At 52.2% G+C, this 27080-nt stretch overlaps 1 protein-coding gene and 1 long non-coding RNA gene across 5 annotated transcripts; one reads left to right on the top strand and one right to left on the bottom strand.

Moving 5' to 3' along the window:
- Positions 1-10368: 10368 nt before the first annotated feature.
- AIFM3 (apoptosis inducing factor mitochondria associated 3) lies at positions 10369-26671 on the top strand. Of its 4 annotated transcripts, XM_066259933.1 has the most exons (23): positions 10369-10421; positions 11799-11926; positions 12539-12601; positions 13133-13303; positions 18428-18641; positions 18882-18991; positions 19236-19345; positions 19440-19484; positions 19712-19808; positions 19883-19995; positions 20267-20353; positions 21666-21757; positions 21857-21987; positions 22081-22196; positions 22293-22364; positions 22458-22521; positions 23068-23144; positions 23247-23364; positions 24602-24700; positions 24996-25071; positions 25610-25714; positions 26312-26332; positions 26542-26603. In XM_066259933.1, exons 4-23 carry the CDS (start codon positions 13273-13275, stop codon positions 26579-26581), a joined length of 1818 nt encoding a protein of 605 aa, XP_066116030.1. In that variant the 5' UTR covers positions 10369-10421; positions 11799-11926; positions 12539-12601; positions 13133-13272; the 3' UTR covers positions 26582-26603. The 4 variants fall into 4 exon arrangements, with proteins under 4 accessions (XP_066116030.1, XP_066116031.1, XP_066116028.1 ...); XM_066259934.1 differs by lacking the exon at positions 26312-26332 and having other exon boundaries at positions 26542-26671; XM_066259931.1 differs by lacking the exon at positions 26542-26603 and having other exon boundaries at positions 26312-26512.
- LOC136325474 (uncharacterized) lies at positions 22469-26857 on the bottom strand. The gene is made up of 3 exons (XR_010729260.1): positions 26730-26857; positions 24366-24486; positions 22469-22596 (listed from the first exon to the last, which is right to left on the bottom strand). It is a non-coding gene; the product is annotated as an uncharacterized lncRNA (long non-coding RNA).
- Between the last annotated feature and the right edge of the window lie 223 nt (positions 26858-27080).

Below are 27080 nucleotides of genomic sequence, written 5' to 3'. Positions count from 1 at the left end.
GGGAAAAAAAAAGCTGACATGGCGGCCTTTATTGTCTTTGTTGGCAGTAGTATCTTTTAGCCATATAGTAAACAACATTAAAAAAAAAGTCAGCAGTCATGGTGTACCATGTATGGGCAGCATCTTGGATTACATGTTCCCAACAGTAGCAGTATAGAGGGTGATTTGGGGAAACCTTTGCTTAACTTGTTTGATAATGACAGGAACATTTGGGAAGGGGGACACTTAGCCGGTTTTCTGTCCAGAAGTTCAGTGAATGTACCCCTTTAAAGTATAGGACTTAAGTTTTTTAAAAAACAGATTGTTCATAGAATTACTTAATTCATTGATGAATCTTTAAATTCTACTTTCTGAAGCCCAGTCCTTTCTGCCCCAACCCAGGCTCACCAGGCTGCGAGAGAAAGATGGTGCTGCTAATACTGGTTCTACTGTCTGTGTGCCTGTGATGCTCCCAAGCAAAGAAAATGCAGGCTTGGAAATTGGTTGATGTATTTGATGTCTAATGTCTTAGTGACTAGGGAGAACCATTACTCAATTTACTATTAACTGTTTACCAGTTTGAAGTTTTCCTGTTAGCTGAAAGAGGTCTGTTCATACAAGCCAGTTGGTACAAATGGTTATAGTAGACTAGAATTTTGGAATTTTTTTGCAGTTCAGTCTGCTCTCCCTTCTGGACACTAGTGAAGACAGACCTCAGTGCAGAATAAATACAGCAGACCTAGAGATGTAGCAGTAACATAATAAGCAGCTCTTTATCATTTATTGAACATCTGCTATAACTGTCTCCAAAGGGTCTTAGGTTTGAGCGCTAGAGCAATATATCCTGGTGACAGAACCAGTAAAACATTTTTCAATTTTTCTTTAAATCAGTAGTCTATCAGGTAACTGCCATATTAAAGAATCTTGAGAGTGCTCCTATGTGACAAAGTTAATAGTCAGTTGGAAAAAAAATCACTGTGGCTGTCTGCCTGTAGTTTTCCTGAAGATACCTGCCCATTGCAGTTGCCTCTTGTTCTGAATTCAGGCCCAGCCTAGCACACACAAGTGACACGTGTGACAGGGTCCCCATACACTGCCTGGAAACTAGCCTTGCATTTAGTGGTCCAGTACTTGAGGGAGTTTCTAGCAGAAGGTGGAATGTATGCCTTGTTCATGGGGGTAGGGATCACAAACCTTAAGACTTTTTAAAACCAAATTTAGCTGAGGGGCTTGATACTTTTTATGGCAATAGTTAGTTCCGAACACAAGAAGCAAAATCACTATTTTGGAAAGCAAGGTTTCCTTTTAGCCATATCTGCTGACCACTGTAACAAGACGTACATCATATGGAGTACTTCAGAATCAGCACACTCACAAGCTAGGTTTGGCTTCTGAGTTAGTCTGCTCATCACTTCAGCTTACATACTTGTCTCCAGGACTGCCCTGGATACTTGGAGCCTCAAATAAGGTGAGCCTAGAGTTCTGAACTCTCAAGATACGTGCCAAAAGTAGCACCTTTTTGACTTAGAACTTTACTAGGTTTTTAATCAAACAGGGAAATTTTTTTTTTCCACACTAAACATACAAAAAACTGCACCCCTGCCTTGGCTTCATACCTGTGTTCCCCAGCAGTCTGGGAAGACTGCTTCAGAAAGTGATGTGAATCTTCCAGAGAAGCTGCCTCCCCTTCTGGGCTCACTTCCCTTTTAGGATTGTTCATTATTACTACTTGCTCTACTCTGCTGTTTATCATTTAAGAAAATATTTGGATGTTAAATTAACTCACTTGGGAAATGAACAAGTTACGTACTAAAGGGCATTGACAATTTGATTCAAGACTTACTTATCCTGGGAAGGACTTCCAACACAGGAGTCATTCTTATCATTTCTGCATCGTGTGATACCACCTGATGACAAGGTTAATGAAGAGGACGGACACATTGACTGGCTGCCATTTGGTGACTCCGGTCATGTTGGAAAGCTGAAAGGAGGGAAGGACAGCTGCTCCCTCCTTGGAGCTCAAGCATCCCTGGCACTGTGCTAACTTTCTTTTACAGCTGTTTACAGACAAGGCAGGCCAAGACAGACGGCCACTGCTCTTGTAATGTTTGCTCAGAGGAAAATGAACATTTTATTTTTGAAAAGGGATGTGTTTTTGTGCCAGGTGTTTATAATTTAATCCTTTAATATTATGTTCATTAACTTCTTAAAATGAGTGAATCCTTGTTTTAACACAGTACCTAAGACTAATGCTTTTTGTGGACACCACTGAGCTCTGCCTCAAACTCCACCCTCTGGGACCAGAGACCAATGTCCCTGGTAACTGCTGACAGTGTGGACACTGATAGTTGTATATTCTAAAGGAGTAGGACAGTTCTCTGAGACAGGGTCATTGTCTCTGCAGGAGGAACAGTGGCCTTGCTTCTAGACGGTCTTCACTGTGTGTTTTAAAACAACAAAAACAACACAAAACTCTTTTGACCTGTAACTTAAAGATCGTAAACTTCAGGCAATAATATTTTCTGTGTAAGCTTTTAAAATTATTTTTGAGGATCATAGCTTGTTTTATTTTGTGCTATAAAATTAACAGTATTAAATGACTTATATTCTTAGAATACATCGAGTGTCTTTTCTTAACAGATTAGTGCCTTTTTATTTTTGTATTTTATGTTACTGGTCCTGGCATCAGAACCCTTGTTTCCATGACCTGTTTGTACATTGTCTCAATAAAACTTGCATCAGCCGGTGGTGGCAGCAGCTTCAGTGTTTCAGTGTCTCCTCAGTGCTGCCAGGAGGTGCTCAGCCCCCACTAGCCTCCTGAGCAATTCCTGGTGAAACACCTGTGAAACGCCAGGTGCTTCACTGAGGACGAGTCCTGCAACCAACCCTGCTACTGACTGACCACGAAATAGAATGGGATCTTGCATCAGCCCTTCCCCACCTCAGGTGTTCCCTACAGAAGAAAAGCAGCTGATGCTTAGTCTCAGCTTTCTGAGGATGAAGCAATAATTGCCACACTTGATACCACCAAGGTAAACTTGGATGTCCTCCCTCATTCATGGGCACCCACATCTGAATGCTTCTGTGAAATATTTGTTCAACAAGAGCAAGCCAGAGTGGGTTTCAAACAGAAGTATAAAATAAGTAGCCTCATCCTAGATTGAATATCTGTGTGGGGGTTTTTTTGTGGGTTTTTTTTTAACATTTCCTTTATTTATTTGTTTGTTTGTTTTTTGCATTTTTCCGAAGCTGGAAACTGGAAACGGAGGCAGTCAGACAGACTCCTACATGCGCCCTACTGGGATCCACCCTGCATGCCCACCAGGGGGCAATGCCCGCCCTTCTGGGGCCTTGCTCCTCGGCATCCAGAGCCATCCCCAGCGGCCCAGGCCATCTTTGCTCCAATGGAGCCTTGGCTGTGGGAGGGGAAGAGAGAGACAGGAAGGAGAGGGGGAGGGGGAAGGAAGCAGGCACTTCTCCTGTGTGCTCTGGCTGGGAATCAAACCCCGGGACTCCTGCACGCCAGGCCGATGCTCTACCACTGAGCCAACTGGCCAGGGCCTAGGGTTTTATTTTTAATGTTTATTGTATTAATATTAGAGAGGAAAGGAGAGAAAGGCAAGAACATCAATCTTCTGTATGTGCCCTGACCAGGGACCAAACCCGCAACTTCTGCACTTTGGGACTATGCACTAACCAACTGAGCTGTCCAGCCAGGATGGTACCTGTCCAGCTTTTTAAAATCCTTTTCTGCTCCTGTCTGTATACTGGCCTGATGAATTCTAGGGATCTTCAGGTGGACAGCTTGAGATGTTAGGGGTGCACTGATTTCCCTAACACCCCTTCAGCCAGAGCCCTGTTCCCATGCCTATTTATGTGTATATTGAGAGGTCCAAATTTTGTGGTAAAGCCTTCAGAAATGAGTTTCAGGAAGTGATATCAACCCATATTTATATAGAACTTCCTGGTTTCTACTTTGAAGATTCTGAAGAATTTTAGAGAAAAGTTTGTCTTGAATAGAATACTAAAACTGTAAAATCATTCTGGAAAAAATGCCCTGGAGACACCTTTGAAGAATAGTTTTAGTTTAAAAAGGTATATTTTAGATATTTTAGTCAGCAATCCTGAGCTGGGTTCCTCCAAAACGGAACTAGGGAACCGTTGGAAATAAGGGGGGGTGGGGGCTGTCCTTCTCTGGGGCAGCCTCCTGCTAGATTATCCTTCCTGCTTGCCCCCCATCAACCCAGAGGCCAGGGTCCAGGTCCTGAAACCACCCTGCATCAAAAACCATGACCCTGTTGGGCTTCTGGAGGCTCTGTGGCCAAGTCGGTGAATCTTTTTTTTTTAATCAGAGACAGGGATAGATAGGGACAGACGGACAGGAACGGAGAGAGATGAGAAACATCAATCACTAGTTTTTCCTTGCAACACTTGAGTTGTTCATTGATTGCTTTCTCATATGTGCCTTGACCGTGGGCCTTCAGCAGACCGAGTAACCCCTTGCTCAAGCCAGCGACCTTGGGTCCAAGCTGGTGGGCTTTTTTTTTATTATTTAATTTTTTTATTATTTTTTTTACAGAGACAGAGAGTGAGTCAGAGAGAGGAATAGGAAGGGAGATGAGAAGCATCAATCATTCGTTTTTCATTGCGCGTTGCAACACCTTAGTTCATTGATTGCTTTTTCATATATGCCTTGACCGCGGGCCTTCAGCAGACCAAGTAACCCAGGGGTCCCCAAACTACGGCCCCCTGAGGCCATTTATCCAGCCCCCACTATGCTTCCGGAAGGGGACCTCTTTCATTGGTGGTCAGTGAGAGGAGCATAGTTCCCATTGAAATACTGGTCAGTTTGTTGATTTAAATTTACTTGTTCTTTATTTTAAATATTGTATTTGTTCCTGTTTTGTTTTTTTACTTTAAAATAAGATATGTGCAGTGTGCATAGGAATTTGTTCATAGTTTTTTTTAATATAGTCCGGCCCTCCAACAGTCTGAGGGTTAGTGAACTGGCCTCCTGTGTAAAAAGTTTGGGGACCCCTGGAGTAACCCCTTGCTCGAGCCAGTGACCTTGGGTTCAAGCTGGTGGGTTTTTGATCAAACCAGATGAGCCCACGCTCAAGCTGGCGATCTCGGGGTCTCGAACTTGGGTCCTCTGCATCCCAGTCCGACACTCAATCCACTGCACCACCTCCTGGTCAGGCAAGCTGGTGAGCTTTGCTGAAACCAGATGAACCCGTGCTCAAGCTGGCGAACTCAGGATCTTGTACCTGGGTCCTCCACATCCCAGTCGGACGCTCTATCCACTGCGCCACTGCCTGGTCAGGCCAAGTTGGTGAATCTTAAGGCCTGACCCTGCTGCTCTTGCAGCCTTTCATGCACACCTTGGTTCCTTGGAAGACACAGCCAGAGCTGGAGCAGGGGAATCCCTGGGCTGCCAGTGGTAAGCTCTGGGTGCTGACGCAATGATGTGTCCTATGGTTGGGGTCACTGGAGCCCAGGGGGGGTTCCTAACTGACTAGGGAAGGGAAATTAGGAATAATATTTCCTTTGTCTTACCCCACGTTCCCTCTGACTCAGGAGACCCCAGATGACTTGCCCTCCCTCAACCACTCTAGCCTAATCAACATGTTTAGCTCTTCACCTACGCTGCACAGTGGAGACCCGGAGCTCCCACTTCAGGTTCTGATTTCATGGATCTGGGTGCTGGCATTTTGTTTTCAAATTCTTCAGGTATTTGAGAGGCACTGTGTCAGTGAACCCCTTCGTTCCTGTGCATCAGCTCTCCAAAGTCCTTGGCCAAGGCTCTGTGGTCCATGTGCCTATTGTGAGAGCAGAGCGAAGCTGGGTCCACTGGGATGTGGACCTGAGCAGGCAGGAGAACAGACCACAGGTCTGCAACCACCATGTCAGGACTTAATGTCGGAGTGCTCTCTCTGCCCGCCTTTATGGGAGAGACACTGGCGTAGATGGCTGAGCTCTGCACCAGCAGTCAGCTTATGCAGTCTGCGCAGCCTCCATACCCCTGGTACTTGATGGTGTCCTTGGCCTGAAAACTCACTATGGCGCTCCATCTGTCACTTGGGGCTAGTGAAGTCAATCTTTTGGTGATGGAAAATCCTCAGGTCTAACTAAAGGGCCCATCTTCCAGCCCATCTTCCAGCCCTTGGGCTGACTCTGGCCCAGTCCTTGCCTGAGGTGTATCCTGACTTCCTGGCCTCCCTACTTCCTTAGAGAGGAGAGAGAGTGAGAGAGAGAGAGAGAAGGGGGAGGGAGGAGCAGGAAGTATCAACTCCCATATGTGCCTTGACCAGACAAGCCCAGGGTTTTGAACCAGCGACCTCAGCATTTCCAGGTCGAGGCTTTATCCACTGCGCCACCACAGGTCAGGCGTTGCTGCTATGTTTTATTCCTAAAGACACATGTGATGAAAACCCCTCACCCAGCTCCTTTCTGGCCCATGACATCCTTCCATACCACACGCCTGCCCAGCAGTCAGGCCAAACTGCCCCGACACATTGTGAATTCCCCAGAATGTGACACTACGTCCTTGCCTTTGCCCACACATTCCTTCTGCCTGGATGCCCTTCTCCTCTTTTTATTTATTTATTTATTTATTTATTTATTTATTTATTTATTTTTTACAGAGACAGAGAGTGAGTCAGAGAGACAGATAGGGACAGACAGGAACGGAGAGAGATGAGAAGCATCAATCATTAGTTTTTCATTGCACGTTGCAACACCTTAGTTGTTCATTGATTGCTTTCTCATATGTGCCTTGATCACGGGCCTTCAGCAGACTGAGTAACCCTTTGTTGGACCCAGCGACCTTGGGTTCAAGCTGGTAGGCTTTTTGCTCAAACCAGATGAGCCCGCACTCAAGCTGGCAACCTTGGGGTCTCGAACCTGGGTTCTCTGCATCCCAGTCCGACACTTTATCCACTGCGCCACCGCCTGGTCAGGCTCTCCTCTTTTTTGATGAACTCTACTGGCCTGTCTGTCCTCAGCTCCTGCCACCTCCTAGTAAAGCCCTCCTGACCTTTCTTTCTCTCCATGAGGACTGGAATTAGGACTAGTTGTCCCAGAGCCTGAGAACAGGACAGTGCTGGCAGTAATCCAACAACTTGGAGGAGGACTCAGGCTAGACTGAAAAGGTTTGGGGGAGGTGAAGCTGGCCTTGACAAAGTTGGAGACACCTCAAAGGACCCAGAGAGAGCTGGGAACATGGTGGCCAGACTGTAACCTGAGCAGGGGAGAGGCCGGACTGCAGTCACCAGAGCAAGCTAGGGACTCAGGCATGAGGCTGGGGGTGGGGGTTTGGCCTGGGCTACCCAACCTGAGGATTCTCCCAACTTCTGCTACTATATGAATAAATGACTGTTTAATTCTGGGCACCAGTTCCACCCATCATGTCCCTCAACATACCTGACCTCAGCTCAGATGTTGGCTGTGCTGTACTAGCACCACAACATTTCCTGGGAAATCTGTTAGTCAAACTAAGGTCTCCCTATCTGGAAATCCACCCAAGTCAGCAGAGAAAAGGTCTCCACTCTCAACCCCTTCACTCTGAACCCCAAAGCTCAGGGAGGGCCCTGCACATCATCAGGCTGGCCTCCAGGGGGCGCCAATATCAATCCAATGTTAGCTAATGCAACTACAGTATCTCATTTTCTTAACTGAGAAAGATCATCCTGCACACTGGGCTTGGAGACCCTAGGTTTAGGGGAGTAGGGAACAAGGAAACTGACAAGAGGGGGAAGTTGTAAGGAGGGCAGAGACAGGCTTGATGCATGCATGGTGGGGTTGCTCCAGGGATGAGAGGGTTAGGTAGGGATCACCCATCTGCTTCTCAGACCTAGACAACCCCCTCTCTGTCTTTGGGGTGTCTGCTGATCTAAAGGGATCTCAGCCACCCAGGTCACCTCACTACATCTCAAGCTGGAACTTGATTTCCTTTTTTGCTATTGACCCATTAGGTATTGTCAAGGCTTCAGGGATGGATGCTATCACCTTCTCAGAATCACCTTTGGGACTAGACCTCAGGCTACCCAAGGCTCAGAGGCCTAATAGTGTCCTTGGAACCCCTTGCCTACAGGCACCACGCCAAAGTCTTGGGGTCCCTCCATAACACAGCATTTCTAGCCTACCTCTGGTTCTAGCTTTTGTTCCATAGGGATCTTGTCATTTCTGTCCCACTATGGGGCAGCCAGAACCTTGAGCCCAATCCCTAGGACGAAGAGCACCATGAGGTGCTGCCACACTCATACCAAGTCAGGACATCTCTCCAGGTTGTTGGCCTCCTTAGCCCCTTCGCTGAGCTATCCCCCTAATTTAATCTCTGGTACCCTAAGTTCAGCAGCCCCAACCTACACACACAACCTGAGCACCTGCCTCTGCACTTGTTATGGTGTCCTGCAGGCAGCCCCAGCTGGGAGCCAATGCAATTATTCCCATGTTTCCTGGGGAATCTAAGGTAGAGGAGTCACTATTTGAAAAGGTCAGAGAGCAGGACTCAAACTCTGCACTGGACACCCTGAGGCTTTGGCTGAGCCTGAAAGGCCACTCCTATCCAACTCTCACCCTTCCACCTTGACAGCCCAGAATAGCTTAGCCAGTCTGTCAGGATTCAAGTCTGTGTTCTGCCACTCACCAGTTATGTGGCTGTGAGAAGTCCCTAACCTCTCTACACCTCAGTTTCCCCATTTGTAAAATGGATAGGATACAAAGAGAAACTTCCTCCTTAGGCTGTTGTGAAGATTAAAGTAATAAATGCATGTGAAGCCAAAGCCATGGTTATGGAGCACACTGTCTTCCTGGCTGGGGGTGCAGGGGCGGGGGTAAGGAGCAGGGATGCAAGGGCAGTACGTTCATGGAATGGGGGAAGGCTGGTTGGAAGCCAAGTGCACCAAGCCCAAGCAATGTCATCTGCTCAATGATGGGCCTCTTCTGTGGCAGTGGCAACAATCAAACTGTGAAAACCACACATGGCTACAAACAGATGGCCTGGGCAGAGCCACATGTCCCCCTCCAGGCCAGGGCCCCAACCCACCTGCACAAGTGTAACCTATGCAGGCCCTTGTCCTTACCCTAGGTGAGATGGCCTCTGAGCTTCCCTATCTGTAAAATGAATGGTGGGGGTTGTGCTGGCCCCCCTGGACAAGGTGTGGCATAAGTAAAGGACTCCCTTGGAAGGCTGAACAGCCTGGCACAGGTACTGTTGTCATATTGTCATCCTTACAGGAGGAGAGCAAGGCTAAAAAAGGGCAGAGGCAGAATTAATAAAAACGAGGACCCAACCAAAGAAACAATAATAGAACAGAGTTGGTGGGCCCTGATATGTTTAGTGATAGATGTGACATCACTTTTCTGGAATGTGTCATTCATTCATTTCCCACATAATCACTGAATTCCAGTTTTCTGGAGGGACAAAAGCACAATGCAAAGATCTGCAGTCAGGACAATAGAAACACTAAGGTCCAAAAGTCAGAATATCATGTCCTGATGGAACCTGCTCAGGGGATGCTGGTCAGGGAGGGCTTCCTGGAGGAAGGGACACAACACCAAGGTGCACCAGAGTTTCTGGGGACCCAGGAAGTTCTCCTGGTATAATGACAGGTGGGAAAGAGATTATGTAATAAAATATAAATTAAAATATATAGAATGTAGAACATATTGTGTGCGGGGAGAGGGAAGGGAGGGAACTAGGAGACCTGGGAGACTGAACCCCCAAAAGCCGGTCAAGATATCTGGGGACAGGCCTGACCTGTGGTGGCGCAGTGGATAAAGCGTCGACCTGGAAATGCTGAGGTCGCCGGTTCGAAACCCTGGGCTTGCCTGGTCAAGGCACATATGGGAGTTGGTGCTTCCAGCTCCTCCCCCCTTCTCTCTCTCTGTCTCTCTCTCCTCTCTCTCCCTCTCTGTCTCTCTCTCCTCTCTAAAAACGAATAAATAAAATTAAAAAAAAAAAAAAGATATCTGGGGACAGGCAGGAGTGATTTGGGTTTTCACTTTTGGAGAAATTTCTCCAGGTGATACAACTTACCCCATGCCGTTCAAGACTGGTTCGAAGACAGGGGGGGGGGGGGAATAGGAAAGGAAAAAGAATCAGACTCGGTGCGAGCCCCAGCTTGGCGTCCCTTCGGGGTCGTGAGGATCCCCCGCGCCCCAGAACCCGCCAAAGCGTCCAAGGCCAGAAGCCCTCTCGGCTGTCTCCCCACACCCCAATACCCACAACTGAACTCCGAGGCCATGGGCCGACCCCCCTGACCTGGGACACCTCCTACCTCACGGACCCGCGGGGCGGGGTTGGGAGCGCCGACTCCGGGGCCGCAGTGTCGCCGCAGCGCCTGCCCCGCCCCCGCCCGCTCCTCCCCCGCCCCTCCCTCCGGCCCCCAAGCGGCCGCTGCCCCGAGCGGCTCCAGAGCGGACTCCCACGTCCAGCCCAGGTGAGCTTCTGTCCCCGGTCCCCGGGACCCCGGCCTGTACACCACGATCCTGCCACCTCGCCTCTGTCCCCGGGGTTGCTGCCCCGCAGCCTCCGCACCCCGGGCTAATGCACGCGCTCGCGGGTCTCGGACCTGAGGCCGGCGGTCTGGAAGCGGGGGGTCGGCAGCTGGGGGGAGAGAGATAGCTGAGGCAGGAGCTCCCTTCTTCCTTCTTCCCTTTCCCGCCGGCTCACTCCCGCAGTGGCATTCCCTCTTCCTGGGCCACCCAGTCTGGTGGGGGGCCTAGACGATGCGTGAAGTCTGTTTGAAAGGGCGTCCCAGATAGAGGAACTGCACGTGCAAAGGAAGGGAGAGTGCACAGGTTTGCGCTTGAGCCCTGAGGGGGAGTTGGTGAGGACCGCTAGCACCCCAAACTTGAATTACCGGGCTGAGGAGCTTGGATGCCATCCAGAGGAAGGCTGGAAGCCACTGAGGGCCTGAGCTGAGTAGGAGGCTTCCAGGGTGGGTATGGGAAGGGCCTATGTGACCCTTGGTGAAGAGTGGGGTCAAGGGGGAGGGACAGGGCTGTGCAGAGGATTGGGGAGAGGCTCCTCCTCAGCGTGCACCAGCTGGGACCCTTCTACTCCCCCTATAGGGCTATGCAGAGGATTGGGGAGAGGCTCCTCCTCAGCGTGCACCAGCTGGGACCCCCCTGGGAGAGGGCGATCTGGGACAGAACATAGACCCATAGTGTGTAGTTAGCATTCAGCACTATTACAATTATTTGGCATTGGGCAGTTTGTGGACAAGGAACAGCACTCTGCAAAAACTTGGGGTCCCCTCCTGACATGCCCTTGGCAAGGATTTTTGCCTTTGAGTGGGGGTGTCTGGGCTTGCAGTAGGTAGGAGAGGAGGGCGCCAAGCTGGTTTTGTGCACAGTAGGCCTGGAGAAGAAGTTCCAGTCCGAAGCAAATCTGTTTCCAGGCCCATGGTACTGGAGGGTGCAGACACTGGGCACCTGGTAAGGGAGGGAACAGTCTAGATAGGTACCTGGTGGCAGGTTGAGGCCCCAGCTTTTCTGGGATCCGTGGCCCAGCAGGTGAGGCTTGATACCAGGCTGGAAGGAAACAGGCAGGGCTGAGCTAGAGGTGAAGCCAGGATCTGGGGAGGGGCCCCTTGTGCCCAAGAAGAGTGCAGACAGTGCAGATGGTAGCCATATTTTACAGACCTGCCTTGGTGAGAAGTAGAGGAAAGAGTATGGTGTACCCAGGTGGCTTCAGGTGCCACTGCCTCTTGGCCTATAACAGGCACCACTAGGACAGATAAGATCAGGTGCCAGGCAGTAGGTGGTCCTTCTCCAACCTTTTCCTCCTATCTTTTTGACCCCCTTGCTTTCAGGTACCCACCCAGGTTCCTTGCTGGGATCTGGGCTAGACCTAGTGGACCTCAGCCTCACCTCAAGTTAGACTTCAGCAAGAACTTCTACGGGAAACAAATGGGATGACTGTGGGATAGACTATGAGAAGGTCAGTTGTAAACAGAGCAGCTAAACTTTTATCCTGGTTTTCCACAGTCGTCTGTAAATTGCATCTTCTGGATGGTCCATCCTGTGGCCTTGAGGTCTCCTTGGCTGCAGGGATGGATCTCCTTGTTGACCAACTCAGGTCCTCAGTGGTCATTCCCCCCAACCCCACCAGCTTGCAGGGTGATATGTGGGCATTTTAGATTCCTGCCCATCTTGAAACTGAAGTGGGAGGGGGTGGTAGGCCACTCAGATGCCCCTACCTGCTGCTTGACCTTGGCAAGTCCTTGGCAACTCAGTTTATCCATCTGTTGTTGGGCATAACCTCAGTGTTATGGGCCTGGTGGGCATTTGTGAAGAGTGAAGGTGGGGATGGGAGCATATGGCTGCTAAACATGGTCCATGGCAGGACTGTGTGCCTATCCTCCCTTTCCCCCAGCTTCATCAGGCCTGGGCTTGCTGCCCACTTCTGATCACCATGGAGCTGGGTTTCCCTGGGGACCAATGGACTGGCCCAGCACCCCTCCCCAACCCCTCCTGGCAGCAGGTCACACTGGGAGGAGGGGTGGAGGCTGGGCTTCCTCCTGGACCCCTGCCCCCTTGCCCTGCCTTCCAGGGCCTGGCAGACTCAGTCTACTGCTGTGCTGGGAGCAAGAAGCTGTGTTTGCCACTGAAGGAGGTGGGTATCCAGGGGCTTGCAGCCAGGGTGGGTACAGGGACCAGGAAGAACTAAATGTCATCCCATAGTAGGAAGGAGAAACCTAAAGACTAGGAAGGCTCTGATCTGCTCGAGGGGATCTAGGTTTGACCCCAGCCATCATGACCTCTCTGGAGAAAGGAGGGTCCTATGGATCCCAGGCTGCATGATTTTGAGGGGGCAGCAGAATTCGGGAAGGATTTCCTGGACAAGACAGCTATGGGGCTGGACCTAAATGTCTGGCAGAAGGACCCCCAGCAGTGTGTACAGCCCATGCAAAGGTGGGAGTGGGAGTGACAATCCTGAGCCTGAAGGGCCTCAAAGAGGAGGTGCCCTCCAGCGTACCATTCTTCCTCTGGGGTCAGGCTCCCCTATGCACAACAGTCCCCAGCTCCAATGTTGGCCTCTTCCAGAAGCCCCTCCCCACACTGTGTCTGTCTCTGTGTGTCTCTATCCACATCCCCCAGCTAAGCCCTGTTCCTTATAGATGCCCCCTCTGCTCCACCCACACAGGTCCTGAAGGCGGCTGCAACTGGGATGGCAGCGCCAGTATTTCATAGGGCCGTGGAAAGTCCAGCCCCACTGGTGGCATCCTAGCCTCCCACAGCCCACCATCTGTGTGCCTGCACCCTGCCCATCTGGGGCCACTCGCCATGGGCGGCTGCTTCTCCAAGCCCAAGCCAGGTACCTCCTCTCTTCTAGCTTCCCCCCTACCCTCCAGCCTCCACTCTCCTTCCCTCCTCTCTCCATCCCGCCTCCCGCCTCCTGTCACCTTCCTCCGCCCCTCCCCCCTCTGCCTCCTAAGTAGGTCAGGCTGGGTAGCAGCCGCTGAGAATGTTAATGTGCTGCAGGGAGGAGAGGGTGTGGGACCTGGAGCCACACTTCTGGCCCCCCTCCAGTGACCCTTCCTCTTTATTTAAGGCTTTGGGTGCTGGGACTCAGAATCAGCTGAATCTTTCTTGGAAAGGGGAGGAGAGGGTTCTTCCTGCCATAGGGTGGGGAAGGGTAGCTTTGTTGCCCAGGGCTGGGGAAGGTGGTCTCTGAGGACAGACCTCCTTAGCCACTGTGTGACCCAGGGTACTACGTAAGTTATCCCTTGAGCCTCACTTTCCCTCTGTACAAAATGTACCTGACCTCTCAGAGTTGCTGTGAAAGTGAAGTGGACAGGTCCCAGCCCTCTTCACCTCTTCTGACCCCTCATGACCTTGGCCCACCTCCTCAGCTTCTCTGGGCACACTTTCCCATTTGTACAGGAAATCCCCACCCTGACTGGCCCAAGGGTTCCAGCCCAGGGTGGGGGCATCCTGGGTGCTGGGGCATTCTGGGTTTGCTCTCCGCTGGACACTTTTCTCTGCGGGGCTCTCCTTCTGGCCCCAATTTCCTTCTTCCATCCTCACAATACCCAGGATGGCAAGGTGTGCAGGCATGTCACAGAGGAAGAAACCGGGGCTGAGAGAGGCCTCTCTAGTGCCCAGTCAGTGCCCCGCCCATCCTGTCCAGGTCACCCTGCCCAGTTTGACTTGCCCCAGCTCCCCTTACCTGATACCTATCAGCTCCATTACCTTGGAACGCCTGAGCCTTTTCCTGGGTCTGAGGGAGAATTTGGGGGCAAGAGAAGTGTGATGTCCTGCCAAGTATTTTTTTTTTTTTTTTCATTTTTCTGAAGCTGGAAACAGGGAGAGACAGTCAGATAGACTCCCGCATGCGCCCGACCAGGATCCACCCGGCACGCCCACCAGGGGCGACGCTCTGCCCACCAGGGGGCGATGCTCTGCCCATCCTGGGCGTCGCCATGTTGCGACCAGAGCCACTCTAGCGCCTGAGGCAGAGGCCACAGAGCCATCCCCAGCGCCCGGGCCATCTTTGCTCCAATGGAGCCTTGGCTGCGGGAGGGGAAGAGAGAGACAGAGAGGAAAGCGCGGCGGAGGGGTGGAGAAGCAAATGGGCGCTTCTCCTGTGTGCCCTGGCCTGGAATCGAACCCGGGTCCTCCGCACGCTAGGCCGACACTCTACCGCTGAGCCAACCGGCCAGGGCTTCCTGCCAAGTATTGAGACTTAACACACCTGCCCTCCCTTCACTCCTGTGCTTGCTGTGAACACCTGGGCTAGATCCCACCATCTTCCTTGCCTCCATTATGACCTGGGCAAATGATGTCCATTGTTTGTTTGCTTGTTTTATTTATTTTTTGAGAGAGACAGGAAGGGAGAAAGATGAGAAGCATCAACTCATTGCAGGACTTTAGTTGTTCATTGATTGCTTTTCATATGTGCCTTGACTGGGGGCGGCTCCAGTTGAGCCAGTGACCCTTTGCTCAAGACAGTGACCTGGGGTTCAAGACAGTGACCTTGGGCTTCAAGCCAGCGACCATGGGGTCATGTTGATGATCCCACGCTCAAGTCAGTGACCCTGCACTCAATCTGGTGAGCCTGCACTCTAAGCCAGATGAGCCCATGTTCAAGAAAGTGACCTTGGGGTTTTGAACCTGGGACCTCAGTATCCCAGGTCAATGCTCTATCCACTGCAACTTTGGTGTATCAATGCTCTAACCAACTGAGCTAACTGACCAGGGGATGTCCATTGTCTTAACCTCAGCCTTCCCTTCATAACTGGGCAGGAGGTTGTTGGCTAGTACCAGACAGCAGGAGGCCCTAGGCAGAAGATACCACCTATAGTTTTCTTTAAAGGAACACAAAGTGCTGTCCTGCCTGGGACCCATGGCCCCAGGACTCCTAGTATAGGAGCTGGTTACCCTACACCAGAGGCAGTGCTAAGAACTTGGTCTCTGCGTCCAAGTCCAGCCTCCCTTCCTGGGTGTGTGGTCTTGGGCAGATGACTTCACCTCTCTGAGTCTCTGTGTTCTCATTTGTAAAATGGGGCTAATAATTGTGCTTTCTGTGCAGGCTGTTGTGCTTAGCACAGGGTTTGGAACTTGGGCAGCACTTGCAAAACATTATTATGTCCTCTTTTGGGGCTGGGCGGTTTGCAGCCAGGACTCCCCTGTCAGGCTATGGTGGAAAGGCAGGAGCTCAGGCCCCAGACACACATCCTGAACAGGTCAGGGGTGATGATCAAGGAATTTCAGGGTGTTAGAGTGAGAGCATTTGGCCATGAGGGTTCAGCTGAGGTCAGAAGGGACCACAGGGAACCCAGAACAAGTAGAAGATCTTTGTGCAAATTCTTCACTCTCTACCTTGCTCAACTGTGGCTCAGAGCACATCAGCACACACTTCCTGAGTTCCCTCTATATTCCCCCTGGTTCAGTGGCACTATGTTCTTTATAAAAAATGTTCCAGGCCAGACCCTTGCTAAGCTCAGAACTAGGAGGAAACGTACCTCTCTTGGCTTTTATTAGGTCACAGGTGCTACCTAAAGGCTTTCCCTTTTCATCATGGCTGCCAGGAAGCTCAAAGCTAACCAATAAAACACTATTACCCAACTTCATCTGTTGAGCTTCTGCTCTGAGTTACATATTTTACCTCCTTCAATATTCACTGTCACCAAAGAGGTAGGTGTTCTTCTCTCTGTTTTAAAACAGGAGCATCTTCCCACAGGGATTAAGGTAGGAGCTCACAATCAGGTGGGCAGCTGGGAATCATGGAGTTAGGGTTGCTTTGGCTCTGTGAGTGAGCAGAGACACCTCTCTTCCTATTCATCTTTTCACCACAACTGACTTAATGGCTTCCAGTTAGATTGCATCGGGCAGCACCTCAGAGCTAGAAGGAGGTGGAGGATGAAAACAGCCTGGCTTGGCTGTTATCTGGGCCCTTGCCAGGTTGTTCTTTTGAGCTCCCTCTCTAAAGTTCACATAGCTGGTGTCAGCTAAGTCCAAAGTATTTTTCTTTTTAATTTTTCTGAAAACATTCTAACACTATTACATAAAGTATGGGAAATAGAGGGAAAAACCCACTCCACCCATAACCCCCACACACACACACCTGAAACAACAGCATATGGTGGGCTCAGGTGCCCCTCCTACCCAGCTAGAATCACTGAGTAAACCTTCACCCCTGCTGTGCCAGGCCTGAGCTGGGGGCTGGAACTGAGGGATGGGGGGCTTCCCCCAGGTTCCTAGGCCAGGCCAGCGTAAAGGATTAGCAAAGCCTAAAATGAAGGACATACAAGGGCTGGGCAGCCAGAGGAGGGAACGCCTGACTCTAAGTGGATGGGCAGGAATTAGCCAGGGCCAGGAAAAATGGCAGCCTGGGCCAAGCAAATTGCATAGGCAAAGGCTGGGGATGTGTGACTGGGTTCTTTGCTTCTGGATGTCAGGTTTGAGGTGAAGGTTATGAGAGGTGAACCCAGGAAGATGCCTGGGAGCTCTGGTGCCTTGGGAGTTGGGACAGGCACCTCCTGCTCCCTCATCGGTCCCACGCTGTGCCAGGGGCTTAGCTTCCATCACTCAGCCTTCCTCCCTGCAGCTGCAGCCCAGGAGGCCGGATTATCACAGCTCAAAATTCTGTTTATTGTTCCATTCTAATTAGAAAAATATACCAGGCACATTGCAGGGAATTTGGAAAATGCAGAAAAGTATAAAGAAGAAAATGACAATCTCTGACTAACTCCCCCTAGAGTTGGCCCCATGGGCAGGCTAAGGAAGTGTCTTCTGTGTGGAGGCTGGTTGGGAGGGGGGGGGTTCTGTGCCCTCTCTGCTCTGTCTACGCGCACTCCCCCAGGTGGGAGTCACCCCCAGGCCTCAGACTCCTGCACACAAAGATGCTGAAAAACCAGTGCTTGGCAAATGCTGACAGATTCTCAAACTGGTGAGGATAGCTGTTTTAAGAAGTTGTAATTATGTCTTATACACTTTTTTTTGAATTTTGAAAAACACTTTAACCTATGGGAAAGCTCTGGCCGAGTAGCTCAGTTGGTTAGAGCATTGTTCCCATATGTCAAGGTTGTGGGTTTGACCCCACGTCAGGACACATACAGTGGTACCTTGAGATACGAACAGACCAACATACAATTTTTTTTTAAAGATACGAGCTGCGACTCGGTCCATATTTTTGTTCGAGATCCGAGCAAAATTCCAACATACGAGTCATGATTCGGGAAGCTGCTGCTAGTTGGCACGTTGGCGCATGGGTCCAGTATCAGCAGTTTGATATACGAGTTGACTGACTTACGAGCTCGGTTACAGAACGAATTAAATTCGTATCTCAAGGTACCACTGTACAAGAATCAACCAGTAGATGCATAAATAAGTAAAGCAGCAGGTCAAAATCAAAGTTTCTACCTTTCTTTCTCCCTTTCTCTCTCTAAAATCAATAAATAACAACAAAAAAAATTGTGTGGGAAAGTTGCAAGCATAGAACAACAAACCCTCAATTTCCCGTCACCCAGATTCACCAGCCAGTATCTGAGCTACACCCATTTGGGTGCCCTGTTCTCACTTGAGTCATACCCTATATGTGCCCCTGATTCCTCAGGGATGTTGTTGTCCTCTGTGCCCTTGGAGTCAGAGCAAGACTCAGGGCGCCAGCCTGCACTCTTTCCTCCACACAGATTACTGGAGAAAGAGTAATTTCAGAGTTGAAGGTGTTTTGTTTGTGCCCCCTTCACTAATTTTTTAATTGAAAAAAAAATAATGCAGAAATCAATTTAAGCCCACCAGGACCCATTCATGCTGCCCCTGTCCTGCTTCTTGCCTGTTTTAAGGCTCTTTGCTGGTGGTGCCAGAAGCTTTCTGGAGAGGTCGAGGAGTAGGGGATAGCCCACACTTAGAGAAGAGCAGGCCCTGTTCAGAGCTTGTGGGGTGGGCAAGGAGGTGGGAGGGTAGGGGGATCATGGTGCCCCCCAACTGCCCACAGTGGAGCTCAAGATCGAGGTGGTGCTGCCGGAGAAGGAGCGGGGCAAGGAGGAGCTGTCGGCCAGCGGGAAGGGCAGCCCCCGGGCCTACCAGGGCAATGGCACTGCCCGCCACTTCCACGCAGAGGAGCGCCTGCCTGCCCCTCACCCCTACCCTGGCGCTCAGGACTGTGTGGAGGCTGCCGTCTGTCACGTCAAGGACCTTGAGAATGGCCAGTGGGTGCTGGGCCTGGTACAGGGGTCAGAGGGCCCAAGGTGGGAGGGCAAGTACAAGCCACAGATAAGGTGGGCAGGGAGGCCTAGAAGGGGTCAATGGGTAGCTCCCATCCTGGCCACCGCCTTTGTGGCTTCTGCTGGTCTGGGCCTGCTCCCCTGAAGGCTAGACTCTGGTATGAGGTGCTAGCGGGAGGTGGTACCTCACATCTGACCTGACTTCTGAGTGTAGCCCTTCCCCAGGATGCGGGAAGTGGAGCTGGGCTGGGGAAAAGTGTTGCTGGTGAAGGACAACGGGGAGTTCCATGCCCTGGGCCACAAGTGTCCTCACTATGGTGCACCCCTGGTGAAAGGTGAGTTGTGATGAGGTACACAGGAGGTGGGGACGGGGCCTCCTGAAATGGGCTTGGCTGCTGCACCATCAAGCCTGAGCCACCCGAAGCCGCACCCCAGTTTGGTTCCTCCCTGGACCGCCAGTTCCTCATCTATTGGTGGGGTTTCTGGGACTGTGTGGAAGGGCTAGCAGGTGCTGGGACACAGAAATCCTTGAAGAGGGGCTTTTGCAGGTGACCCCAGCTCATCACTGCCTCCTTCCAGGTGTGCTGTCCCGTGGCCGAGTGCGCTGCCCCTGGCATGGTGCCTGCTTCAACATCAGCACTGGGGACCTGGAGGACTTCCCTGGCCTGGACAGTCTGCACAAGTTCCAGGTGGGGTCAGGTGTGGGTGGAATGGGAGCCTGAGGATACATGGTCAGGACTGGGGCACTCCAGAGCCTGGTTCTGAGCACCGTAGCACTTGCAGGTGAAGATTGAGAAGGAGAAGGTATATGTCCGGGCCAGCAAGCAGGTAAGGGGATGTCTTGGGGCTCAGGTAAAAGGGAAAGCCAAGGAAGCATCTGGACCTAGGGAACAGCATGTGCAAAGTCCTGTGATGGGAGGAAGTCTGCTGAGTGAGGGTAGGGAGCAGAGTGAGGGGTGCATAGTGGGGATGGGGCTGGACTGCTGGGATTATGGCATAGAGGGATTGGCTACGACTCCAGCTCCCAGTTGCCTCCCACTCTCTGGCAACTCCAGGCCTTGCAGCTGCAGCGAAGAACCAAGGTGATGGCCAAGTGCATCTCTCCAAGCGTTGGCCACAGCGGCAGCACTAACGTGCTCATTGTAGGCGCAGGTTGGTGGTGGGGTAATGAGAGGCGGGGTGGGGTGGGGAGAGGTGGTTGCTGACCCACAGCCCCCTCCCCTCAGGTGCAGCTGGCTTGGTGTGTGCAGAGACCCTGAGGCAGGAGGGATTCTCAGACAGGATTGTACTGTGCACTCTGGACCGGCACCTCCCCTATGACCGGCCCAAGCTCAGCAAGGTGGGGGGGGGGGTGTATGTGGGAGTGGGTCTCTCCTTCTGGGTACAGTCAGGCCCACTCAGAGCCTTGGTTGCTGCCCATTGGTGGTCCAGCCAGCTGTTCTCTCTGTTCATCCCAGGGCCTGGAGTTTGAACATCTGGGTTTGTTAAGTTCTGTCCTGCAACCCCTATGTGACTTAGGGCAGGCTCCACCCTCCCTGGGTTCCATGTCCTCTGTTGCAAAATGGAATGATGGCTGCTTGGCTCAGTCTCAAGCTGGCTGTCTCCCACAGTCCCTGGATGCCCAGCCTGAGCAGCTGGCCCTGAGGCCTAAGGAGTTCTTCCGAGCCTATGGCATTGAGGTGCTCACCGAGGCCCAGGTATGGGACCAGACTGAAGAACCATGAAGGGCGTGAGGTTGTGTGGGCTCCTGAAGATGTGGGTGTGCTCTGCCCTCCTGGCCTGGCTGCTCAGGCACCCAGGGGTGCTCCTGGCCTGGGAAGCTACACTAGACTTTCTTGGTAGGGTCATGGGTGTGTGCATAGCCCCTGTGTGTAGGAACATGGATGAATTTCTTGGGGCTCAGATGGGAGAACCTCGTGGGACTTGGGAGTATAAGGAGAGCTTTGAGGAAAAGGTGATATCTGAAGCCTTAAGAGTGAGGACGAACTGCCTGGCCTGCGGTGGTGCAGTGCATAAAGCATCGACCTGGAATGATGAGGTCACTGGTTTAAAACCCTGGTGTTGCTGGGTCAAGGCACATCTGACAAGTAACCAATGAACAACTAAAGTGAAGCAACTATGAATTGATACTTCTTGTTTCTCCCCACTCTCTCCTCTCTCTTTAAAATCAATCAAGTCTTTTAAAAATCAAGATTTTTTTTTTTTGAGAGAGACAGAGAATGAGACAAGGAGAGAGAGAAGCATCAACTCGTAGTTGTGTCACTTTATTGTTTATTGCTTTTCATATGTGCCTTGACCGGGTGGGGGGTAATTACAGCCAAGCTAGTGACCCCTTGCTCAAGCCAGCAACCTTAGGCTCAAGCCAGCGACCTTGGGCTTCAAGCCAGCGATCTTGGGCTCAAGCCAATGACCCTAGGTCATGTCAGTGATCCCACACTCAAGCTAGCGACCCTGCACTCAAGCCAGATGAGCCTTCACTCAAGCTGGCAACCTCAGGGTTTCAAACTGGGGACCTCTATCCCAGGTTCAATGTTCTATCCACTGTACCATCACTGGCCAGGCAATAAATAAAATCTTTAAAAATATTTTTAAAAAGAGTGAGGTGGTGGCCCTGGCCAGTTGGCTCAGTGGATCGAGTGTTGGCCCAGTGTATGGACGTCCAAGGTTTGATTCCCAGTCAGGCACACAAGAGAAGCAACAATCTGCTTCTCTCTCCTTCCCTCTCCCTCTTCTCTTCCTCTCTTGCAATCAATGGCTCTGTTTGAACGTTGGCCCCAGATGGGGGTTGCCAGGTGGATCCTGGTCAGGGCACATGTGGGAATCTGTCTCACTATCTCCCCTCCTCTCACTTAAAAAAAAAAAAAAGAGTGAGGTGGAATTGCCAGGTAAGGGAGGGAGGACAACCCAAGTGGCAGAAAAAATCCCCATGGAGCTGCTTGGAGGGTCTGGCTGGGCTCTGGGAGTGGGCAGACAGACCCAGGTTCATGCTCTGTCTGGTGGGAATTGCAGGTGGTCACAGTGGACGTGAGAAACAAGAAGGTCGTGTTCAAAGATGGTTTCAAGCTAGAGTACAGCAAGCTTTTGCTGGCACCAGGGAGCAGGTGAAAAAGTGTCTTCCTTGCTGTCCCCTGTTGGACACTGGCCAGGATGGGAGGGCTGAGGGTGCCAGGAGCCCCTCACTGATGCTGGCTGTGTCTCAGCCCTAAGACCCTGAGCTGCAAAGGCAAAGAAGTGGAGAATGTGTTCACCATCCGGACGCCAGAGGATGCCAATCGTGTGGTGAGGCTGGCTCGGGGCCGTAACACAGTGGTTGTGGGAGCCGGCTTCCTAGGTGAGCAGCTGCGGACAGTGGGGTGGAGGTGGCCGATGGTGCTGGCCCTGGGAGGTGCAAGGTGTCATCCTGCTGCCCATAACCCTGGCCCAGGGATGGAGGTGGCTGCCTATCTGAATGAGAAAGCCCACTCAGTGTCTGTGGTGGAGCTAGAAGAAACACCCTTCAGGAAGTTCCTGGGGGAGCGCGTGGGTCGTGCTCTCATGAAGGTAAGCCCACCCTGACCCCCCCCTCAGATTCCTGGGTACCCAGCCCAGTTTTGGCTGGGCTCTCACCCACCACTCACCACCCACCTGCCCTGACAGATGTTTGAGAACAACCGGGTCAAGTTCTACATGCAGACAGAGGTGTCGGAGCTGCGGGCCCAGGAGGGAAAGGTGGGCCCTTCTTCCCATTCCCTGCTGCTCTCTATCCCCTCTGCCCTGTGCCCAGGAGCTGGGCCCACCTGCTCACCTGCCTACTCCCTACAGCTGAAGGAGGTCGTGCTGAAGAGCAGCAAGGTGGTACGGGCCGACGTCTGTGTGGTGGGCATTGGTGAGTGGGTGGGCAGGCAGGCATGAATAAGCAGAGCCTTGGGCCAGTCCCTTTCCTTCCGAGCCTCAGTTTCATCTGTAAAATGGGGACCATGACTGTATCCAATTCAAAGTGCTGTTGGGAAATGGGCATACTGGGCTTGGCCCAGGGCTGGTTCAGAGGATGCTCCCAGTGACCATTGCCCACTTGTACTTGACTCCATGGCCTGCTCTGTGAGGGCTGCAGGACACAAACATGTCTCTAACTGGTTCCTGATCAAGCTAAGGTGCCAGTTTAGGGAGGATTAAAGCTGGGAAGTGGCAGCAAAGAGGCAGGGTGGCATGGTATGCCCACCCCCAACAGGGGGCTTCCTGGACTACTTCTCAAGGTAGGTGATACCTGAGGCCTAATGGGGGCTTGTGGGGGTCCAGGCAGAAAGGACAGGACACACAAAGGCTGCAGGGTACACCCATTGGATGATCAGCCTGAGGCTGGGTTGTGGCAAGTGAAGGGTATAGGCCGTATAATGAGGTAAGAGAAATGGACACCATGGGCCCATCCTGTCAGGCGCGGTGCCCTCCACGGGCTTCCTGAGACAGAGTGGCATCAGTCTGGATTCCCGAGGCTTCATCCCTGTCAATAAGGTGAGGCCCAGTAAGGCGGAAAGGGTGCTGGGCTTGGGGCAGTGGGAGGTCCAGGTCAGAGCCCCCTTCCCACCCACAGAAGCCTGGGCTCTCTTCCCACAGATGATGCAGACCAACATCCCAGGCGTGTTTGCGGCTGGCGATGCTGTCACCTTCCCCCTGGCCTGGAGGAACAATCGGAAAGTGAATATCCCACACTGGCAGATGGCACATGCCCAGGGTATGGCCAGCCTCACTGCAGGATAAGGGGTAGAAGGCTGTCCCCAGGTCTCAGCCTCCCCCAGGCCCATCCCTTAGCTGACATTGGGTCCTGGTTAGAGGTTGCAGAGCCATTCAAAGCTCTGTGGTGGCCTGTCTGGGTGAGCCTCATCCAAATGATCAAGCCATCTCACAGAGCAAGCAATGTGTGTGGCCCAACTTGAGAGACCTCCTTCCTGTGCCCTCTGGACACCCCATGAGGCCAGCCACAGCACCCCACCCAATCTGTCCTTCCAACGACCTCTCCTTTTCTTTTGTACTCAAAGATGCATGTACACCAGGAAGAGAGAAAGGAATTAGTAGGGCATGGGCCAGCTCCCCACTCCATGCCTCTGTCTCCCTTGGGCCACTTGACTGACTCTGGTAACCCAGTTGCCTTATACAGGCCCCTGGGAGGTGGTCATCTGTGCCTGAAACCTGGAGCTCAGTGAGGAACTGCTGTGTTGAGGACTAGATTTCCGCTCTCACCAAGCCTCTGAAGGTGTGCTCGCTGTGCACACCTGATCTGAGCCCCCAGAGTGCAGGTGCCAGCAATTTAGCTGCCTTATAGGGAGGACCCCAGACCCCCTGCACCCACCTCCCCTCCTCTCTGCCTTCACATGTTCTGAGCCTCTGCTGCCTGAAACCCCACTCCTGGTACCAATTTCTGTTCAGATCCAAGGTCTGAAGTTGGTGCTAAGTTTTAAGGATCCAAAGGCTACTTATCAGTGTAATTAAGATTTAACTGGGAGGGTCCAAGAAACTCTCACAGACATCCAACCACAGGGCTCCAGTGGGTCCGCAGGAACTGGGAAGCCACCCACGCTATTCTCTTCTGGGGTCCTGAATGTGGCTATCATCTCTGCTTCCCACTTACTTCTCCCTGCTCTCCTTCCTGTCTTCCTCTTCAGACCTTATGTGTCTGATTAATTGTCTTTGCACACTTGAGATGGTCGGGCAGTCCCACATCCCTAGGAAGCCCACCTTCCAACCCAGAGCTCTTCTTTTAAAGTCTCCAGAATCTAAGTGGCCAGCTTGTGTCCTCTACCAACCATCCGCAAGCAAGCTTGGGCAGCAGGCTGCACAAGGATGTGCCTCTTGACCCCTGGGGAGAGAAGAAGGATTAGCTTCACATGTAAAGGGTCCCCACAGAGCCGGGGGAGGCAGTGTAGGGGTGGTAGGGGCTAGAGTCGGGACTTGAACTCTTCTGGGTCCCGCAGGACGCGTGGCGGCCCAAAACATGCTGGCGCAGGAAGCAGAGATCAGCACTGTGCCCTATCTGTGGACCGCCATGTTCGGCAAAAGCCTGCGCTACGCCGGTAACAGGGGACCTCGGAACGGGTGGGGGTGTATCTCCGATGTACCAGAGTGCAGAGGTGGGGCTTGGAGTTGGGGCGGAGCTATAAGCATCTTAGGGGCGGGGCCACGGCAGCTATAGAAAGCAGGAAAGCACCCGTTGGGGGCGGGACCAGGGACTACCTGAAGGACAAAGGGAGCTAGGCCTAGAAGGGGGTAGGTACTGGAGGCAGTTAGGAGGGCACAGAACACTGACACGGTGGCGCCCCATTCCCTCTGCCGAGCTCATGTGGGCACCGCCCGATGCCCGGCCCACAGGGTACGGCGAAGGCTTCGACGACGTCATCATCCAAGGGGATCTGGAGGAGCTGAAGTTCGTGGCTTTTTACACCAAGTGAGAGCAACGGGGCTGAGCAGGGGTGCGAAGCAGCAGGGCTGCGGTTGGTAGGGGAACTCATCCCAAAGTAGCCTTGCCGCAGAGTAGGGGGGCTTACCTGAAAGGTGGACCGAATGGCAGAGGGAGGAGCTAGGCAGGAGACACTGCTGAGAAGTGAGCAAGTGGGGCAGTAACAGCTCCAGCTGCTACACATTGAGGTAGGACATTTTACCTTCAGTACAGCTCTTTAAGGTGGTTGTTTACCCCCACTTTTACACTAAGAAAAGACACAGGTAAAGAGTGGTAATCTCAAGACAGGAGCCCAGCCCTGAACTCCACCGAGGAGTATGGCTGGAACCTCCATAGGGGTCCCACGGGAACCCAAAGCCCACGCTGAGCTAAACTGCAAACCAGGGAGGGTTAGGTGCTCAGGACACTTCTGTTGTCCTGGGTAAGATCCCTTTTTGGGTCCTGTTGGACAGGAGACTGTCAGGGTCTCCAAGAAGAGGGGCTACTGTTGGGCAGTTGTCAGGCTCAGCCACCCCTCTCCCTGCAGAGGTGACGAGGTGATCGCCGTGGCCAGCATGAACTACGACCCTATCGTGTCCAAGGTGGCTGAGGTGCTTGCCTCAGGCCGTGCCATCCGGAAGCGGGAAGTGGAGTGAGTGTGGGCATTGGAGGCCTAGGGCAGGGGGCAAAAAGTCTACTGAAAAACTGGTTTAGTCTTCCCATGGCAATTAGCTGCCCTCTAGCCCTCCAGAGCCAATCACCCAACTCTTGGTCCCCATCAATTTGAGGCTTCCAGGGCTATGCTGCCATGGGGGAATGGGCTGGTTATATGGGCTCATGGCAGAAGGGGGCATGTCCCAGGGCAGAGCCAGTGCTGTGGGGAGGGGTCAAGGCTCACTGCTTTGGCAAACACTAAGCCTGAAACATCTGACTGGTCATGGTTTTATTGAGCCTGGCAGAAGCCAGGTGGGGAAATGCAGCTAGTGATGTCCCTGGGGAGGCCCTACACAGAGATGTGGGGTGGTTGTGTGAGGTCCAGGAAACACTGGACACCAGTCATTACCCTCATCCTATCGTCAATGGGAGTTCCCCCATGGGCTCCACCTGCCTATGAGTCTCCAGGGAGTGGGGAAAGCCTAGAGGCCATGGGATATGATAGGCCTCAGGCTAGAAACAATGGAGAACCAAGGGACATAAATGACATGCTCTTCCCTGGCCTTCTCTGTCTCTCCTTCTTGCCCTCACAAAGGCTGTTTCTGCTGCACAGCAAGTACGTGTGTCCTGTCCTTCTTGTTGACAATTCTGAGCCTTTCCCATCTCAGCCCAGAGTCTGCACCTGATGGCCTTTACCCCTTTGCCCAAGTACACATCCCTGCTGGGCACCAGGGCCTGGCACATGGCAGGGCCAATTGCTCATGGTGCTGAGTGGGGAGCCTGCTCTCTTTTTCTGCCCTGACTCCTCCTCCCTCATTCCTGCAGGACTGGTGACATGTCCTGGCTCACAGGGAAAGGATCCTGAGTTTGCATGCAGCAGATTTGGGCAGGCATGCTGGGGCACCAGGGACAGAGGCCAAGCCATGGGGGCAAGTGCCAACCTCCAATTTCCCAGGATCCCCCAGGGCAGAACCTGAGCCATCCCAGTGCTTGCCATCAGTTGCCTGGCTCACCTCCAGAGAGGCCTCTGCTGCTTCCAAGAGATGCTCACCACCCAAGGCCTCGACTGTCACCAATGGTTGGTAGTGGAGGCAGGGCAGGTCCTGCCTCTTCTCCCTCTACTGGGACTGGTCCCCTGTTGGACCCTGAAACATATTAGACATTATCTCAAAATTAAAAAAATGCACATATTTGCAGATCTGTGTGACTTCCGCTGTAATTGGGCAAACACTCATGAGGGAGAAAGCAGATGACAGGGAGACAGGCACAACTACAGAATGATCAGTGCTACATCAAGGAAGTTTGGCTTGTGAATACTCAGAGGAGGGAGCAACTGATCTGATTCTGCCCCCTTCAGGTTAGGA

This window comes from Saccopteryx bilineata, chromosome 2, assembly GCF_036850765.1.
Source record: "Saccopteryx bilineata isolate mSacBil1 chromosome 2, mSacBil1_pri_phased_curated, whole genome shotgun sequence".
Classification (NCBI taxonomy): domain Eukaryota; kingdom Metazoa; phylum Chordata; class Mammalia; order Chiroptera; family Emballonuridae; genus Saccopteryx; species Saccopteryx bilineata.
Note: the sequence above shows the minus strand (reverse complement) of the source record. Positions and strands in the feature narration are given on the sequence as shown.